The sequence below is a fragment of the Notamacropus eugenii genome, chromosome 2 (assembly GCF_028372415.1).
Source record: "Notamacropus eugenii isolate mMacEug1 chromosome 2, mMacEug1.pri_v2, whole genome shotgun sequence".
Classification (NCBI taxonomy): Eukaryota; Metazoa; Chordata; class Mammalia; order Diprotodontia; family Macropodidae; genus Notamacropus; species Notamacropus eugenii.
Window position 1 is genome coordinate 60,253,548 of NC_092873.1, and position 17,751 is coordinate 60,271,298.

Sequence of the window (17,751 nt, forward strand, 5' to 3'; positions counted from 1 at the left end):
CACTGACCTTCTGTCTGTAGACTGCTGTTCTGTCATGCCCCCAGCTAGTGCTTAGGATGCTTGGCAGGCCCTTACCCACGGTCCCTCCCTTCTACAGCCAGCCTTCTCATTTCTAGTTTAGCTTGCATGCATGAAGTCATTCCTAGGGCCGTCATTGCATGGGCCTCAGCTTAGAGATCGTTGTTTGTGCCAGAATGTTGTTTATCTCCCCCACCACCCTCCCCCGTCCCAGGAACTGGGCAAGACCAATTCTCATGCAATGCTTGATCTGACTGTAGCCTTGCATGACACTCCAAGGGGATCATGGTATGAATGAGGAGCCAAAAATTTGCTTCCAAGGGAAGTTTTTCCTTTCAGTGCTTACTTTGGACATTTCCCTGTGGTGTTTCGGTGCAGCCTAGTTACAGAGGTTGTTGATGGGTGAAAAATGATATTGGGGTTTGCCGGAGACGTTGGTGGTGGGGCTGCCACCAGCCAATTCACAAAGTAGAAACATTCCCATCCTTCTCCAGGGATGATGACATAGAAGTGCTTGTGGATGAAACTTCAGACGTGGCCGAGGAGACGTCGCCTGTGCGCACGGTCAGCCGGACAGCCACGTAAGCAAGCTGTGTGTCGGGAGGGAAAGGAAGGCCATTTTTCGTACTCCTTAGGGAGGCTAAGTGTACATTTTGGACGTGGAAGACGCCTGTGTCGGACTGGACAAAGCGAGGGCATCAGGAGGGTCTGCCACCTCTTATGTTCCATGTTCTACAGGAGATGTGTGAAGGACTTTGTGGCTGGCAGGGCCCAGACTGGCAGCTGGGCCTCAAACTGTCACCTTCTTCAACTTTGTCAGTGTCTTAAATGAAATTCTGACAGCTTAGAAAATGGCACAGCTTTGCCTAAAGAAAGAATAGTGTCACATGGGCTGAACTCAGGTTCTCATTTCATTGCAGCCAGAATTCCTACCGTTGGAGACTCTGAGCACAGACGTGTTTCATCTTAAGAAAAGCTTATGTTTCTTGACATGTCCCAAGAGTTGGGCTCTTTCCTCTCCTTGCTCCTCTTCTCAACCGGGTCCTCCCTCCACCCCTCCCCCACTTGCATTTTCTGGTTGGTTCTGTGCTTGGTGGGTTCTGGGGCTCAGTAGTAATAGGATGGTCTTCTCAATTGCTTTTTGTGTGGTCTATGTTGATGATTTTGGGGAGGAGGGGTGCTGTTCACAAGGTTTAAATCTGTCCTCCTGTCCTCTTTAGTAAGCGACTCTCCCAGCCTGCTGGAGGCCTTCTGGACTCTATCACTAATATCTTTGGGTAGGTTAGAACGCATTCACCTTTTTATATATGTATCTGTATATATACAAATGTGTACACAAGAAAATCAGTGATATGAGGAATACAGAGGATTGGAATGTCAGCCTTTCTTCTAGCTTTTGCCCTCCCCTCCCTTTTGTCCCTTCAACTTCCTATTTCTTACATCTTGCTGTGTGCTGACCTCTGACCTTTCCCTCCAGTCTGTCCGAGTCTCCCCTTTTGGGACACCACCCTTCTTCTGATGCTGCCAGGTGAACACATTATCCACTCTTAGCCCAGCATGTGAGTGTGGCACCTAGAGACAATACTGACCCCTGTGTCTTTGCCCTCAGTCATCTGACATACCCAGTACTAACCTGGAAGCTTTGCATGTGCCTCTTAGCCCTTCCAGATGGGAGCTGGGATGGTTGGACCCTTCCACTCTCCATGCTCTTTAGTGTTAACCTTCCTAATCAGCATGCTGATGCTAGCAAAGGCTCTCCTTTCAAAGATATTTGCACTGGATGCTGCTGGGGTCAAGAGCATGGGCTGGATTCTTCCCACAGTGAAAATTAAGACTGCAGTGAGGCACAACACTGATCTCAGATGTCTTTTTAAAGATAGACAGCAGTCCATCTGTTCTAATGGTACGCAGTTAGATATGTCTGGGCACTGATCCCCAGGACCAGCCCAAACCAACCCTGACTGGGCAGACAGTGAATGGGGGCTACTGGTTTGCACTGAACACTGGCCCTTCATCGTGGCTGTTTTCAGTCAGTGTTCTTTGGTAACTGGCCAAGGTGGGATGGGAAAGAACTAAAAACAACCTGACGAGGCACGTTCGTCTGATTCTTTGGTCCGTCATCTTGCCTGCTGATTGCCAAGTTTTGTTTTCCAATTTAACATATTTGCATTTGTATTTTTTCTTAGGAGGCGTTCTGTCTCCTCCTTTCCTGTTCCTCAGGACAACCCAGATGCTCATCCTAGCTCTAGTAAAGAAGTGCGGGTACCCACAACTGCAGTTTATGTCTTTGTAAGTACATTGCATTCAAAAAGTGGTGCCAGAAAACATAGGAAGCACTGCCAAGCAAACTCCCTTAGGTGTGGGACTGACCTCAAACAAGATCTCCCTTCTTGAGCTCTAGCTCAGTCTATCATCTAAAAGTATTTGGCTGTTTTCTGAGGTCAGTGATGAGAAGTAAAAGGTCTGACTGCACCGAGAAGTCACATTCCTTCTTGTGGCCTTCATAGCTCCCAGCAGCCCATCATTTCTTACCCAGGCATGATTAAGGCATGCTGTTCTTGGGATGGTGGAGCCGCTGACAGTTGGGGACATGTTCAGTGTGTGCTCCTGAGAGAAGGGAAGGACATGCTGGGCTGCTGTCCAACACAACCTTTCCAGAGGAGCTTGGAGTGGAGAGCCACAGGAATGTGATGGTACATGATCTTAAGTTTTCAAGCTGAGACCTCATGGGCTGATTCACAGCCTGCTTCTGGGAATGTCTTCACTTGCCAAAAACCATAATGGTCAGTGGCCATACACCTGTCAGCCTAAGAAAACAGCATTGCTAGATGTGGTCCAAGTGTAAGCCCGTGGGCAGGCTGTATAAACTGGGAACAGTCTTGGGAATGGGATTCATCCTGTTCCGCCAGCTAGTTAAAGAGAGTTGTCATTACCAGAAGATTGACCAAGAGACGCCACAGTGACTCCCTAAAGACCTTATTAGAAACATGAGGCCAGTCTCCCCAAGGCAGTCCTTCAGAGAAGAGGCCAGGTCATTGGAGTTTCTGCTTGTAATTGGACAGTCACTAATAACACCATCCTTAATTCTGACCCTGTAGCATCACATCCTGCTTGTGAGGCTGTGTTCTTAGAATGGCATGGGAAGAGAAACTTGGAACAAAATAAGAATCTCATCTCCTGACTTCCTGTACCCATCCTACCAGCAGCCCCCTCCTTCACAACCGCTGCTGCTGGCTTTTGACTAGTTAGGAGTAGTCTGCCCTTACTACCTTAAATGGTTTTTCAGCATCTGTCCCAGACTCCAGAAGACTTGAGGGTTGGATTTTCTTGGAAGGATTTTATTTCTTATAAAAATGTTGTGACATTTCTGTGATGTAATTGGCCCTCCTAGTGCTAGCGCTTCTATATAGGCTGACATTCACATCCTAGGCCTGTCGTCTTAGAGCAGAAAAAAAGTCTTGACCATTTATAGCTCTAATGTCCTAGCTCTGTTGAAGCAGGGAGGCACTTAGTTGAGCATAGATTTTTACCATGCCATTCTTTCTGAAAAGCTCTCTCAATCAATTCATGCACAAAGACCTGAGTTAGAGTGGAGTATTAGCTTGAAATTCATTACTCTCAGAGGAAACAAAATAGATGCAAAGACAGTTCAGACTTAAGAGAGGTGGGCTACAATCAAGACCATCTGAGAAAGTTATATTGTGGTTCTTCAAATATAACTGTAGTGCTTGACTTTTTATTTGAGAGCACGTTTGTTTTATTAGCAGCATTAAAGCCAGTACTAGAAAGCCCTCTGACCCAGAGACCAGTTTATTGTATTTATAAATGGACCCTAAACCTTGTTTGTGATCCCGTGCAGTTGGCTTTCATCAGCATGAGTGACAATGCAATCGGGAGCTGAGATGGATTCTTGTCTTCTTCCAGGATGCTCATGATGGAGAAGTAAACGCTGTACAGTTCAGCCCTGGCTCCAGGTTACTTGCCACAGGAGGCATGGATCGGAGAGTTAGACTTTGGGAAGTGTTTGGAGGTGAGATACTACAGTCCAGTAAGAAACTGCTAAGAACACCAGGTTAACCTCCATTTCATTTTGGAAAAGTTGTGAGAGACACTTAGTGTCCAGGAGGGAGGCCACTCACGGGAGGATCTTATTCAATCCTGGGCATATTTTCAAGAGGACATTGATAAGTATTGATCAGACTGGAGGAGAGTGACCAGTTTGGTGAAGGGACTGGAGACACAGCCATATGCAAAACAGCTGAAGGAACTTGGAGAGGTTTAGCTTAGATGATAGAAAAGTTCGTGCTAGCTGCCTTTAAGTAATTCAGGGTTGTCACAGAGAAGAGACTAGATTTGTTCAGTTTGGTGGAAGCTGTACTGCTCTGACTGGTATATAAAGAAAAGCTTCCTAACCACATAGAGTGTTCTAGCTGTTCAGAAGTGGAAGGAGTGACTGGCTCCTAGTGGATGGCTTCATTGCTGAAAGTTTGGGATCCTTGATCCCGCTCACAATGCTGTGTTTTTAGAATGGCATGGAAAAAAAATCCCATCTCCTGACTTCCTCTACCCATCCTACAAGCATCCCCCTCTTCTTCCTCCTTCACAACCGCTGCTGCTGGCAGGTAGAAGATCCTTTCCTGATCTGTGATTCCATAAAACAGATCAGTGTTGACTATTCTTTCTCTCTTCTGGAGATATCTCCTCAAGGTGTAGAGATGACCCGGAGCTCTCAATAGCTATGCCCACAGGACAGATGCTCTGGAATGCTTTCCCAAACTAGATGAGCTTCATATACAGGCCCCCCCCAATCAGCTAGATTTCTGTCACGCAAGGACCAGCCAGCGTCAGTCCCTGGAGCTCAGAGACAGGCAGCCTAAGTTGCAAAATGGTTCTGATCTGCAGAACTGGGTCTGTTCCCCCTCCTGGTGAGAGCACAGGTCATCAGTGAGCAGAAGACTTAAAAGTCTAGAGCTTGGTTGTGTTTTTGCAGCTCAAAACTGTGAGAGCTGTCCAAAGACAGTCAAGCACAGGATACACAGAATAACTAGTGAATTCATACAGCAGCTAAAAGAAACTGAAGTTATTGGAAAGTCAGCCACATCAGGCAAGTCTTCTTATGTACTTAAACTTAACAGTGATTGCATCTAGCCTAAGAGCTTTTGGACCATCTTCAATGAGAGTCTGGCACCTGCATTCTAGGCCCAGGTCTGCCACTGATTCTGGTTCTGAGAGCTAAATGAAACTTGAACATCTCCAAGGTTTCTTCTAGCTTTTATGTTTTTGACATGTCTGTTTTTGCAAATTAAAGATAAATTTATGTAAAAATGGTGACAACACAAATTAAAGGTAAAATACTGCAACCCTCAACAGATTAAAAAGTTCAGAGCAGACCAAGCATGAACCCTAGCCAGAGTTACATTTAGAGAGGAGCTCTGTCCTCTGAACAGGGCCTATCTGGCCACAGTACCATCTTCAGTTACAGGCACTGCATTTTAGGAAAGGCTGAGGGAAACTGAAACATGTCTGAGTGGGTGACCAGGACAGGGGCACCCTGGAAACATGCTGTGTATACGAAACCATTGGAGGAGCTGGGGACATTTAGTGTTAAGAAGGGAAGATGTAGGGGGGCCCACATGAGCTGGTGTCCAACACTGGAGAGGCTGTTATGTGGCAGAGGCTCTAACTTGGTTCTGCTTGGTCCCAGAATCAAGGATAAGGGATGGAAGTCACACAGGGGCAGATGGTGGCTTGCTGTACATTCCGCCAGTTATAGCTATCCAGAAGTGCATTGGGCTGCCCCCAGGGCTGATGGAGCCAGAGGCAGGTTGGAGGAGGTGACCTCTGTTGGCTCTTCCAGTTCACCTGCTGTTTGGCTTCCTATGTAACCCTTTGTGTTTTATGCAATTAAAAATATTGTTCTGAGAAGGGGATCCAGACTGCTGAAAGGATCTGTGATACCCACAAAAAAAGTTTATGACCTCGTGATTTAACCAAGGGACTTGTCATTTTCTTTCAGGAGATATAGCCATGCCTTTCGCTGCTGCTTAGAAACATACTCCTTTTCCATTAAAAAATGGAAAGATAACAGCGAACTTCAATGAGATCTCTTCCCACAACCACCACTGATTTAGAAGGGGTTAGAGCCTTAGGGTTTGGGGTTTTTTCTGCTTACCTACATTTTTGTCATAAAATCGTCTTTCAGAAAGAATTGTAGATAAATGAGAATCCTCATCACTGACAGTGCCTTAGGTGCCAGTTGATGGCTTAATAAGTGTCATTGTCCATTGCAAAAGTTTCTCAGGTCATACAAAAATGCAGTTGTTGAATGCGTCGTGTTCTGCTGACAGATGGTTGTAAATAATAGACCATTGGCTTCTCCTTTCTCCTCATTGGTCTGCAGCCGACACACTTTGTGAAATAGAAGTAGAGGCATCATCAAAGATACAGAAATGGGATTTTTTTCCCCTTTTTAAGATATTTGCTGTTGATAACTTTTGTTTTTGTATCACCTCAATTTCTGCCAGTCTTGTTCCTCCTCCCTCCCCTCAGCCATCTCATAGAACAAATGAATTTTTTTTTTTAAGGAAAACAGAAGTCAATAAAACCAATCAGTGTACTGAAAAAGTCCGAAAATACATGCCATGTTCCACATCTGTGCACCTTCTGCGTCTACAAAGGAGTCAGGGATGTATCTGAGAATTTTTTTCGTATTTAGTAAACAAATATGTTCACCTACTCAGCCTTGTTACTAAGTAAAGAATTGTTAACATCACATGAGAACAGAGTGCCATATGGTCTGTGACAGTGGGGCCATTATTATCCAAGAAGGTATAAGCTCCTCCATGTCGATTGATCCATGAAGATAATGCATTTGAAAGAAAGATATAAATCTGAAACACTTTAAATGGGATTTAGGTGGTGTCTTGCTATGTCCAGGAGCAACCAGGTAGCACATTGGGCCTAGAGTCAGGAAGATTCATCTTCCTGAGTTCAAATCCAGCCTCAGACACTTAATAGCTGTGTGACCCTGGGCAAGTCACTTAACCTTGTTTGCCGCAGTTTCCTCATCTGTAAAATGAGCTGAAGAAAAAAATGGCAAACAGCTTCAATATCTTTGCCAAGAAAACCCCACCTGGGGTCACAGAGAGTCAGGCATGACCAATAATGACTGAACAACAACAACTTGCTATGTGTTAGCCAAATAAGATTGTCCTGATTTGCTGTTCTAATCCTTTGAACCTCCTAGTGGGCCAACTGTTTCTGGAACTCAGAATCTGGTAGATAAGAGGTGCATTAGCTCTGAAAAATACCAGCTAGACCCAAAGATGTAACTGTACTAATAGACAGACTTTCCATACAACACCAGCTTGGCCACAAGGATAATGAAATTTCAACCACAGCCATTCTCCAAGACCAGCTACTAAATCATCGAAGGGTAGCACCGTCAGTGTTACTGATGAGAGCTCCTTAATGTAGAAGGCCTAACCGTGTTTTCTCAGTCTTTGTCCAAATGCCCTCCAAGATCCTCAAGTCCAAACTGTACCTGAACAAGAATCCCCTCAACAGCATACACTTCCTGAGTGATCGCTCAGCTTTCACTTGAAGTCCTTTGATGAGGAGAAACTTGGTAGCTCCTGAGGCAACCCCAGAAGTATGGCATAATGTTTAGAGCTGGAAGGGACTTGGGATTTTCCACTCCAGTTGATTTTTGAGACAGGAAATGGCCCAGAGAGATAGTGACTTGCCCACAGTCCCATGGTTAACAAATAGCAAATAGGCATTCTCACCCAGATACTCTGGCTCTAATTCCATGCTCTTTGCCCAGAAGTGGTGCTTAATAAATGCTGAATTCCTTTGGATTTGCATCGCACCATGTTGTCTTGCATCTGGAATGAAGGTGACCCTTGCTTCTCAGGCTCTGGGCCTAATGACACATTGGGGGGTCCTTGGACTAGCCAAGTGAAGTAGAGGAAGGCCATTCAACGTCCAAGACCAGAGTCATCCTCTGATCCACAGCTGTCTGCAAAATTATCACAGCTCAGCAAGGGCTTGTGTTGCATCCTAATCAGTGATCATGCTTTTGCTATGGATCAGAAGGAACTGAATCAATGACTAGAGTGAGTTTCTAGAGGGTCACCTCCACATGATGCTAATCTGAACATGGCCAACTAACTGTCCCTTGCCTCTTAGAGTCAGCTTGCAGGATTATCATGAAAAGAATGGCTTGAGGATGTATCAGGCTCTAGCACATAGTAAGCTTCATAAATCCTTGTTGATTGATTTGTGGAATTCTCACGTCACCTCTTCCATTGCCCCTACTGATTAGAAGTTTGTCTTCTTGAAAGACAGCCTCTTGGAATTGCTTTGTTGCCGTGATCCTGTATTGGGTTCGTTGGCTTTTTCATTAATCAGACTTGTGATTTCACTGGCATTATGACCCACCCTCCACCCCACCCCCAGTAAGGAAACCCTCTCCCTAGAGAGATTCTTGTCCTCTCTCTTAGAGAGTTGCCTTGGGCACTGGCACAGATTCCCTGGTGACTTTAGCTTCAAGGTTCATGCAAATCTCTCCATTAGCCTTAGGAGACATTGTGGTTCAGTGGAGTTCTGGTCTTGGAGTCTGATTCAAATCTTGACTTTGCCCCTTGTTAAACTTAGTCTCTCTGGGCCTCAGTTTCCTTTTCTGTACCATGAGCATAGGATCCAATGATTCTAAGGTCCCTTCCACTCCTTGGGTAGTAATCTCTCTTTCTTTTCTTTTTTCATGCAGATAAATGTGAGGCGAAGGGCTCGCTTTCTGGCAGTAATGCAGGAATCACAAGCATTGAATTTGACAGTGCTGTAAGTATTGATTTAACACCCATGAACCAGGTGGTAAAATGTAGAGGGAAAACCAGTTGTGCTGATTGGTGCTTAAGCTTGATTGGATGGGCTTTACTATTTCACTTGCATCTCTCACCATCCTAACTCAGAAACCAGGTCAGAGAAAGAGCCATATAGATAAAATATTGGTAGGATTATTGGATCAGTTCTGGCAACACCTGCCCTGCAAACCAAACAGAAGACAATTTCTAGAGTTGTCCGTCTAAAAGGGATCCTTAAGGTGCTGTGTTTTCAAAGTAGATGGAACCTGAGAAATAATCTGTAGCCCCTCAACGAGCAAGAAAGGGAAGAGAGGCTGGAGGAGGCCTGGGGCTCCCCTGGAGCATCATTGCTCTCACTTCTCCCTTCTTCTCTTCATCCCATCCATTCATTGTGTCCCATGACTACTTGGCGCTCCTTGATGCACTCACAACGTTTTTACATCTTTTCGTCTCATCTTTGGCCTTTTCTGGATTTGTTTGGGTCTTTTTTGGTATCTGCAGATGTTTTGTTGGCAGGAATGGGAAAGAAGTACTTGCTAAGTGTGTGCTAGATGCTGAGTCTGGAACATGCAGTTTGTGGGGAAGTGGGGAGGCCAGGGGCATGGAACATGGACTGAGTAGTGCAGAAAGTTAATCCCCATTTAACTCTGGCCTTGGGACTGGATGTTTACAGATATCCAAAGCTTTTCAGGCTTAATCTCTGTGTCTTTGTTCCCATAGGGATCTTATCTCTTGGCAGCTTCAAATGATTTTGCCAGCAGGATCTGGACTGTGGACGATAACAGATTACGGGTAAGGTCCCCTCCCTTCCCCCAAAGTAGGATGCAGTTGTGGGCACTGGCCAATAGCCAGCTGATTCCATATTTGTTTTCTTTCCAGACAACTCCATGACCAGGGTGCCCTTTCTTTTATTTTACAGAACTGATTGTTCTTGTTTAATAGCTAGATTCACATTTGCACTTTCTACTTTGTCCAAGGTCAGCCTCAATGGTGCTTGACTCTGTTACCTATGTTGACATAAGTGTTCAGAGTAAGACTAATGAAAAATTCAAAAAGTTCATCCAGAAACCAGGTCAGTGGTGTCCATTTGTAACTGTAACACATATGGGCCTCAGAAATCAGTGCTGTAATTACTTTTACTATACAGTTAAAAAGAATATGTCTGAAGTTGATTTCAGACTCTCAGTCAGCAAGTATATATTACACTCTTACCATGTGCATTTCACTGAGTGAAACCCTGGCAGTACAAGGAATGTCAGAAACAGCCCCTGCCCTCCAGGAGTGTCCATTCTGATTGAGGGGACAGTGTGCCAAAAGGACCAAGTACATACACACAGAGAAGATAGGTGGTAATCTGAGGGGGGATGCATTAGCAGCAGATGGGACCAAGAAGGGCCCTTTGCAAAAGAAACAGGAGCTGAGTTTTGTAGAAAGCCAGGGAAACCAAAAGGTGGGGGTAAGGAGACCAAACTTCCCAGCCTGGTAGGACCTCCACGGCAAAGACTCAGTGGTGAGGGGTGGATTGTGTCCTGTAGGCATGGGATGCTTCAGCTGTCAGGCCTTGATGCAGTGATGGCTTTGTAAACTCTCCGAAAAAGTGAGAAATCTTGGAACTTGGACCTGTGTCCTAGAAAGGAAGATTCTATGTTGAGTCATTTGAGCCTTGCTCTTTGTAGAAGAGGGGTCAGTGATGAATAGTAAAAGGTCTGACTACCCTGAGATGGCTCTGCTCACCTTCCCAGTTCCCAGCTGCCTCTTTGCTGTCAGGCTCTAGTGGTGCAGTGACTGAGCAGAGGCCAGCTGACATCACGGGATGCCCCATGTGTATGAGTGTGTTTGCTCGAATTTCAGTGAATGCACCACTGTGGTTGGTGTCCAACAGTGGGAATCGGCAAGGAATAAAGACTGGTGGGAGCACATCTCTTGAAACTTGCAAACTGAGGCCTCTCTGAGTAGGAAAGGATTGGAAGCCTCCCTCTGGAGTTTATTTCTTGAGCACGTTTAAAAATACTCATGGGGTTCAATAGTGACTGTTTTCAGAGGGATTCTTAACTATGTCCCCATATCAGAGGCTTTGCATTCTTGGTTCTTTCAGTGGCTTCATCCCATGTGAGCCCCATGCCTAGAGGTGTAGTTTGTACCCCACCACTGCACACTGCATTTGGTTCTGAGCATCACACTATGCTCTGGGGGAATCTGTTCTCCACACTCATGCTCCATGGGGCATTGCCTTTCTGTGACTGTCAAAATAATCCAGCCATTTCTTTGAGACTATATTATACTTGATTCTTTAAACATCCTCTGCTTTGTTTTTGGATTTGTTTGTTCTGTGTGCTTCTGGCCATGGTGCCTCCTCCAGCAGCCAAAGAGCTGCTGCTAAGATGTGATGTCCCCTCATTCTGCTCCCAGAACCATCAAGTCCCAAGTGACACTTGTTGGCTGCATTTTAGGACAGCAGAGTCCTCCAGGGGTAACTGTTGTTCTACTATCCTGGCCTCTCTCCCTCAGCACACGCTCACAGGGCACAGTGGGAAAGTCCTGTCTGCCAAATTCCTGCTGGACAACGCACGAATCGTTTCAGGAAGTCATGACCGGACCCTCAAACTCTGGGATCTGCGCAGCAAAGTCTGTAAGGAAGTTCATCATTGTCTAGTGTCTGTACCCACAAGGAGAAAGAGTGGTGAAGGCATCTGTTTTCTATGATAAAAAGTTGCCTGTAGAGCAGTACACCACTCAAGACTGCATTCAGGTTCACCTTTATACTCCAAAATGAAAATGTACGAGTGTTAAGATAATGAATGCTTGTGGGGTTTTAAGCTTCACAGTAATCACTCAGGCTGTAAGTTGCATCATTCCCATTGCTCATTGACTTGTCCATGGTCAAATGACTGGTCAGCAGCAGGCCCAGGCTATAGGCACAGGCTTTCAGAACCTACTTAGTTCCTACCACTTCCCCACTCTCTAGCATGTAGAGATGATTCAGTCATGATGGCCCAGGTGTACTGCACTAGCAACACTCTCACCGAGACACTAGTGAAGGTGGGTGGGACTGTTTGGTGAGCCAGGTCCATTCTCCTTTACAGGTATAAAAACGGTATTTGCCGGATCCAGTTGCAATGATATTGTCTGCACAGAACAGTGTGTGATGAGTGGACATTTTGACAAGAAAATCCGTTTCTGGGACATAAGGTAAAAACTCTAACCTAAGAGCCAAGGGAAGAGGATTTAGGGAGCACTAATGTCATGTGTCATTGTGCAACTTAGAAAACCATTAGTTGAGATTCTCCAACTCCCTTTCCCCCTAATCGTTTCTTTCCCTCTGTCTAGTTCAAGACCACTGTGCCTCTTCTGTGTGGCCTACTGCCCTCAGGAGAGCATTAGAGAGCCAGTAACTGACAGAGTGGGGAGGGAGCCCCTGGGGTCATCCACAATGTGTATCTGGTGGGTGACTTTTCTGGCCTATGGAATTTGAACTTGACAGGGAGGTATTTGAGCTAGAAAGTTGATCACTTTGAAAACCCCAAGAGCCTAGAAGAGTCTTGGTGGCCTCCCCACCCCAAGAGGCACCAACAAGACCTAGCAGTGCTCTTGGTTACCACTGCGGGGAAGGCGAAGGGAAAACAACTGGGGAAAATAGATGAGCAGAGGGGGAGATTGCATTGGAGCAGCTAGTGAGGGCAGCCGGCCAGGTTTCATTCTTGTGCCTTCTTAAGCTAACATGGGGCTTCCTGATTTGACATTTATATTGGTAACACCACTTGAAAATGGATCTGTGATTTCTGACCAAGCTGGTAGGTATTTATTTGTAGTAAAGATGAAGGATGTCTCTTTGCCTCTTTCTTAGATCTGAAAGTATAGTCCGGGAATTGGAGCTCTTGGGAAAGATCACGGCCCTCGATTTGAACCCAGAGAGAACAGACCTGTTAAGCTGCTCCCGAGATGATCTCCTCAAAATTATTGACCTACGAGTTAATGCTGTAAAACAGACTTTCAGGTGACCCAAGGGCTCTGGCAGCATGCAGATTTTGCCACGTCAGGTTTTGGGGGGCAGGGTTTTATGGAAGGAGGGTTGTGATCCTTCTTATTTATACTGCTGTGTTTGATTTCAGCGCTCCAGGATTCAAATGTGGGTCTGATTGGACCCGAGTTGTGTTCAGGTGAGTGATGATGTCCACAAATGCCACCAGCTGAGAAGGCAGAGTTTGGGGGGGTTTGTCTTTTCTTTAATGGTAAGAATATAGCCAGATTTGTGAGGATGTCACTGACTACCTCTCCACCATTGTACTTCATTTATGACGGTGTGAGACCACACAACGCGTTGTGCCTATGGCTGGCAGATGACCCTGTCAAGAGATCCTTAAGAATCGAGGAGGCCAGCACACAGATGGACTGAATCTAGGCAACTTAACCACATGTATTCAGAGGAATTTTGCCCAGAATTCCTTCATTGCTCCAATTCTCCTTGTTTCCTTTCCCTCTTTACTGCCCCCTCTGGTCCCCTGAAACCCACAGAAATCGAACATATACTATAATGACTTGATGAGTTTGGCCATTTTGATCCTTGTATCTTTGCTACTGAGCACAGGGCCTGGCACCTAGGAGGAGGCTGGACTATGGTCATGGTGGGACACAGGGACCAGGCAGTATTAGGTTTGCTTCCCCACCTGCAGCATTGACAGCTTTGCAGTGTCATACACACAAGTGTGCTCCACTCCACATATGCATGAAGCTCAGGCCAGCACTTAGATATCAGATAGCACATGACAGTATGTTTGGGAGGAACGAGGGAAGGGGGAACTCGAGCTCATTTGCATCCCAACACTTGCTCCCTCTCCTTGCTTCCTGCTCCAGCCCTGATGGCAGCTACATAGCGGCTGGCTCAGCAGAGGGCTCTCTGTACATCTGGAGCGTGCTCACAGGCAAGGTGGACAAAGTCCTTTCAAAGCAACACAGGTAAGGTGATGGCCTGGGCCTGCTGAAGAGTCCCTGGAGGGGGTTGAGGTGGTAGGACAAATCCTCCTGAGGCAATCAAGGGGCTGCAAGATGCCCACCCTCTGCCTCTATCCAGACTGCTCCAAGGGGGTCCTGGACGGGGCAGGCCAAGGAGCTAGAGCTAGGCCAGATTGCTCTGTGTGCTCACAAATGGGCACACTCTCTTCAGAAACTTGAGGCAATGGGACATAGAGCAGAAGCTCTTGGGTTTGAGGATCCAGGTTCAAATCCTGATTCAGATGCTTCTTATCTGTGTGGCTCTGAGAAAGTCACTTTAACGTGCACCTGTTGGATTCAGTGATTGAGCTTTGAATCAAGCTTGGAAGGGACCTTAGAGGAAGATGCTAAAGCTCAGGAAGGGGAAGTGACCTGTCTGTGGTCACACACCTAAAGAACAGCAGAGGTGGGGACAGAACCCAGATGTTCCTGACTACAAGGCCAGTATTCTGTTCACTGGAGCCTGTTATCCTATGAGTTATCCCAGTTAGAGGAGACTGATGAATCAAGAAAAGCTTAACGCCCTTCAGCATTGTCTCCTGGTGCTTTTTGTTTGTCTGTTTTTCAGTTCTTCAATTAATGCGGTGGCATGGTCACCTTCTGGCACTCACGTAGTCAGTGTGGACAAAGGAAACAAAGCTATTCTGTGGTCTGAATACTGACAGGATGGCTTAGGAAACACAGAATCTCACATGTCACCAGTGGAGGAGTGCTGACCCAGAACGGAAGGATTGAGAAAGGCTCATCCTAGAGCTGCCGTTCAAGTGGGTTTTTTGCCAAGGGCACCACTTTGACTTCCCAGAGAAGAGTGCCAGCGAGGGATGCAACAGCTGTTATTCCTTGGACAGAATTTCAGAGGCCTCCAAGATTAATACTGAGAAGATACTCCACACTGTAGGCATTTCACAAGGAATCTACTTCTTGCCTTTGGTTTGGATGAAGAACACTACTGGCTTTGACTCTCTGTACCTCAGGGGATGGAGCACACGGCACTGGCTGGGTCCCCTCATGGACAGCAGTGCCAATTATCCCAAATATCTGTGTTCATTCTCCTTTAGCACTTTCCACCATCCTTAAAAAGTTAGGAATTATTCCCGGTTCTGATCTATCCCAAGTCCCAGTGTTTTTTGGGTCCAACAAGTCAACCAGTTGACTCAGGCATTGGGTTAAGAGAAACCTGAAATCTGGAAAGGGTGGGTCCTACTGGGTCTGGAGCCTGGTGGGGTGGGTATGAGTGAGTCTGGTGGTCTGTGTCTTTGTTTACATGTCTCTTATTCTGATCTTCTCTAGCTGCCCTTAACAAAATTCATTATTCTGCTTAAGCTGCTGCACATGGGAGATCAGAGTAGGAAGCAGTCTCCTTCTGTGTATCAGTTTGACGTAAAGCCTGAGATTGGAGATAGCATGAAGATCTCCTAAAGAAGGCGGGAGAGCTGTGCTGCTACCCTGAGCAGCATTATTATAGTACCTGTTGTTCCCCAGTCCCACCAGCCTCTTGAGCTGTGCTCCTGTTAAGTTGTTGGTAGCTTGCAAGAGAGTGAAACTTTGAATGTATTACTCTGGGACTTGGCCCTTTCCAGTAACCTGTCCCCTTCACCAAGCACATGTGCTCTTTGGTGCTTGACGGAGGAAACACAAGGAAGCCGAAGCACTTGTGCATCCTCCCATCTCAGAGCCTGGGATGGGGCAGAGCAGATTGGGGGAATGACGTTAACTCAACATTCATCCAAACTTTACCCCTTTTCCCTATGTATAAAATTTCAATTATGTCAGATGGGCTTGTAAGCCACGTTTTGTTGTCACTGTCTAATTTGCACTTTATTTTGCTTCCTTCCTGAACTTCTGTCTGTAGTTTGGGAAGCGTCTCTTAGAGCTGTGTTAAAGGCCTTGGGTTTCAGTCGCCTCATCTGCAAGGTGGAGATGTTGGGCCCTGTGACCTCTAAGGTTCCTTCTGGCTCCAAGTCTCCCATCCTCAGCCAAGGAAATACTCTCAACATTCTTATTCTTTGCCCACCCTCACACTACTCTGATCCAAATTCTTGATTCAGGCGACCTCTCTGGAAAGGAGTCGAATGAAACGGACCTGGACACATCTTTTATTTATTTTATTATACTGCCCAGGAGAACTTGATTGTAAATAAATTCTGCTTTAAAAATTTCACACTTCTGTCTTATGCTGGTTTTTCTTCTTTGTCCTTAAAAGGAAGGAAGCTATTTTCTCTCATCCTGGTCTCGTGCTTCTGATTAGAAGAAAACACTCGAGTTAAGAGTTCTTTTCCTTTAAGATGATTTCTTACCACCTAGTCAAGATTCTGATCGATCCAATTTCCAATGGCATTGTCTCCCGATTGAAATTCTGAATGTCTGGTGTTGCCATTTCACTAGAGCATGGTCATAAAATCCACTTGAAATTAAAGTGTTTGGTCTTTCTCAGATATACTGCCTGCCCCTGAGGAAAGAGGTACTGATTAACATTGGAACTGTTGTCCCGGCTGTCTTTCTAAGTAACGTACTACAACCAATGGATTCCCCAGTAAAGGACCACCTGACCATAGGAGCATTGCTCATTGACACTTCAGTGTACAGAAATAAGTCCCTTTCCCCTTAAATCAGTAAGACCGCCCACGATGAGGTTAGTTTGAGGCAGCCAATAGTCACAAAGAGGGACGATCACCATTTACCGTTCATCTGATACGTAGGTAAGCACACATTTTCTAAACCTGGGCCAAAAATAGGAGTCCCGGTGATTTGAGGTTATCACAAGGTTATCCTCTGACCTTGGAGAGCAATCTGATGCAGCTCTCCAAGGCTTTAAGAGCTTAAAAAAGGTGGTTCCATGTTGTAATCCACCCGGGGAAAGATTATGAAAGGACAAACTGCTGAGGGAGCGAGCTTCAATGATGGAATGGGTTTTCCTGTAATAGTTGGAGCTTGATTCTGGTTTGTTGGCAGCTTTACTATGAATGAGTGCTGGCTGATTGACACAGTGTGGAGGTGGGGATGAAGGAGTACTATTGCATCATGTTCAGCCTTCAAACTAGTTAAAATTCGAGGTCAGGGTCCCTTAACGTAGCTTGTTTTAAACACATTTTATGTAAATATTGTCTGAGTGAATGTAGCTGGTTTTGTGATGAGCCCATGTCCCTGCCTTAAAAGAGCATACTTAAGAACAGGAAAAGTGTGTGTACATATATATGTCAATGCAAAATGTATACAGTAAGCACAAAGTCATTGGGGATCAGCCCTAGCAGCAGCTGGGGAATTGGCGCAGAGGTCTTGGATAGGAAGCAGCTTGAACCTTTGACCAAGAGGTAGAAGCATTGAGAGCCTGGGCAAAGGTCCGGAGGTGGGATGTTGTGTAGGAACAGTGAAGGTTAATGTATGACTGGAAGTAGATTGTAGAAGAAGAGGAATTCTGTCATACATACTGGGCCTGGGATGGGAGGCTAGAGGCAGGTTGGGAAGGGGCTTTAGTCCCTACAGCCACTCTGACAATAAGGTTCTCAGACAATCCATGAATCCATTCCAAAAGTTCAATGCACTAACTTCAAGAAAAAGATGTACACCAGAAAGCTTATATCACAGTATGGAGAGACAAGGCAAAGCCTCACTTGCCTTGGCACATGTTCTGAATTTTTTAGTGTTTCAGTATTTGGTTCAGCTTGGGACACCAGGCTTTAGGAAGGAGATTATGGAGATGGTGAGGGTCCAGGAAGGGGCAAATGGAAAGGTCGAAGATGCCAACGACCCTGCCTATAGGAGGGAGGATTAATTGGAACGGATGTTTATGCAGCAGTCATACACACCCCTTCTCCCACCCCCACACCTACTTTAATGGCTATCTGCATACTTGGAAGAGGAATGAAGCTGGTTCTATTTA

General features: G+C 45.8%; 1 protein-coding gene and 2 non-coding genes across 7 annotated transcripts in view; all 3 read left to right on the forward strand.

Annotated features, from left to right (window-relative positions):
* The window catches only part of ATG16L1 (autophagy related 16 like 1), a 29,751-nt gene extending 13,719 nt beyond the window's left edge, over positions 1-16,032 (forward strand). The window contains exons 7-19 of one of the 5 annotated variants that reach the window (XM_072640543.1): positions 513-599; positions 1,239-1,295; positions 1,496-1,546; positions 2,205-2,307; positions 3,943-4,048; positions 8,789-8,859; positions 9,603-9,674; positions 11,391-11,511; positions 11,966-12,071; positions 12,727-12,876; positions 12,992-13,039; positions 13,734-13,835; positions 14,440-16,032. In XM_072640543.1, coding sequence (XP_072496644.1) covers positions 513-599; positions 1,239-1,295; positions 1,496-1,546; positions 2,205-2,307; positions 3,943-4,048; positions 8,789-8,859; positions 9,603-9,674; positions 11,391-11,511; positions 11,966-12,071; positions 12,727-12,876; positions 12,992-13,039; positions 13,734-13,835; positions 14,440-14,533 — 1,168 coding nt within the window. In that variant the 3' untranslated portion in view covers positions 14,534-16,032. The remainder of the gene's footprint in view (positions 1-512; positions 600-1,238; positions 1,296-1,495; positions 1,547-2,204; positions 2,308-3,942; positions 4,049-8,788; positions 8,860-9,602; positions 9,675-11,390; positions 11,512-11,965; positions 12,072-12,726; positions 12,877-12,991; positions 13,040-13,733; positions 13,836-14,439) is intronic. The other 4 variants (XM_072640539.1, XM_072640540.1, XM_072640541.1 and 1 more) reach the window with 4 other exon arrangements.
* LOC140530655 (small Cajal body-specific RNA 6) lies at positions 2,458-2,742 on the forward strand. Its single transcript, XR_011976083.1, has one exon.
* LOC140530654 (small Cajal body-specific RNA 6) lies at positions 10,565-10,827 on the forward strand. The gene has a single exon (XR_011976082.1).
* Positions 16,033-17,751: the final 1,719 nt, after the last annotated feature.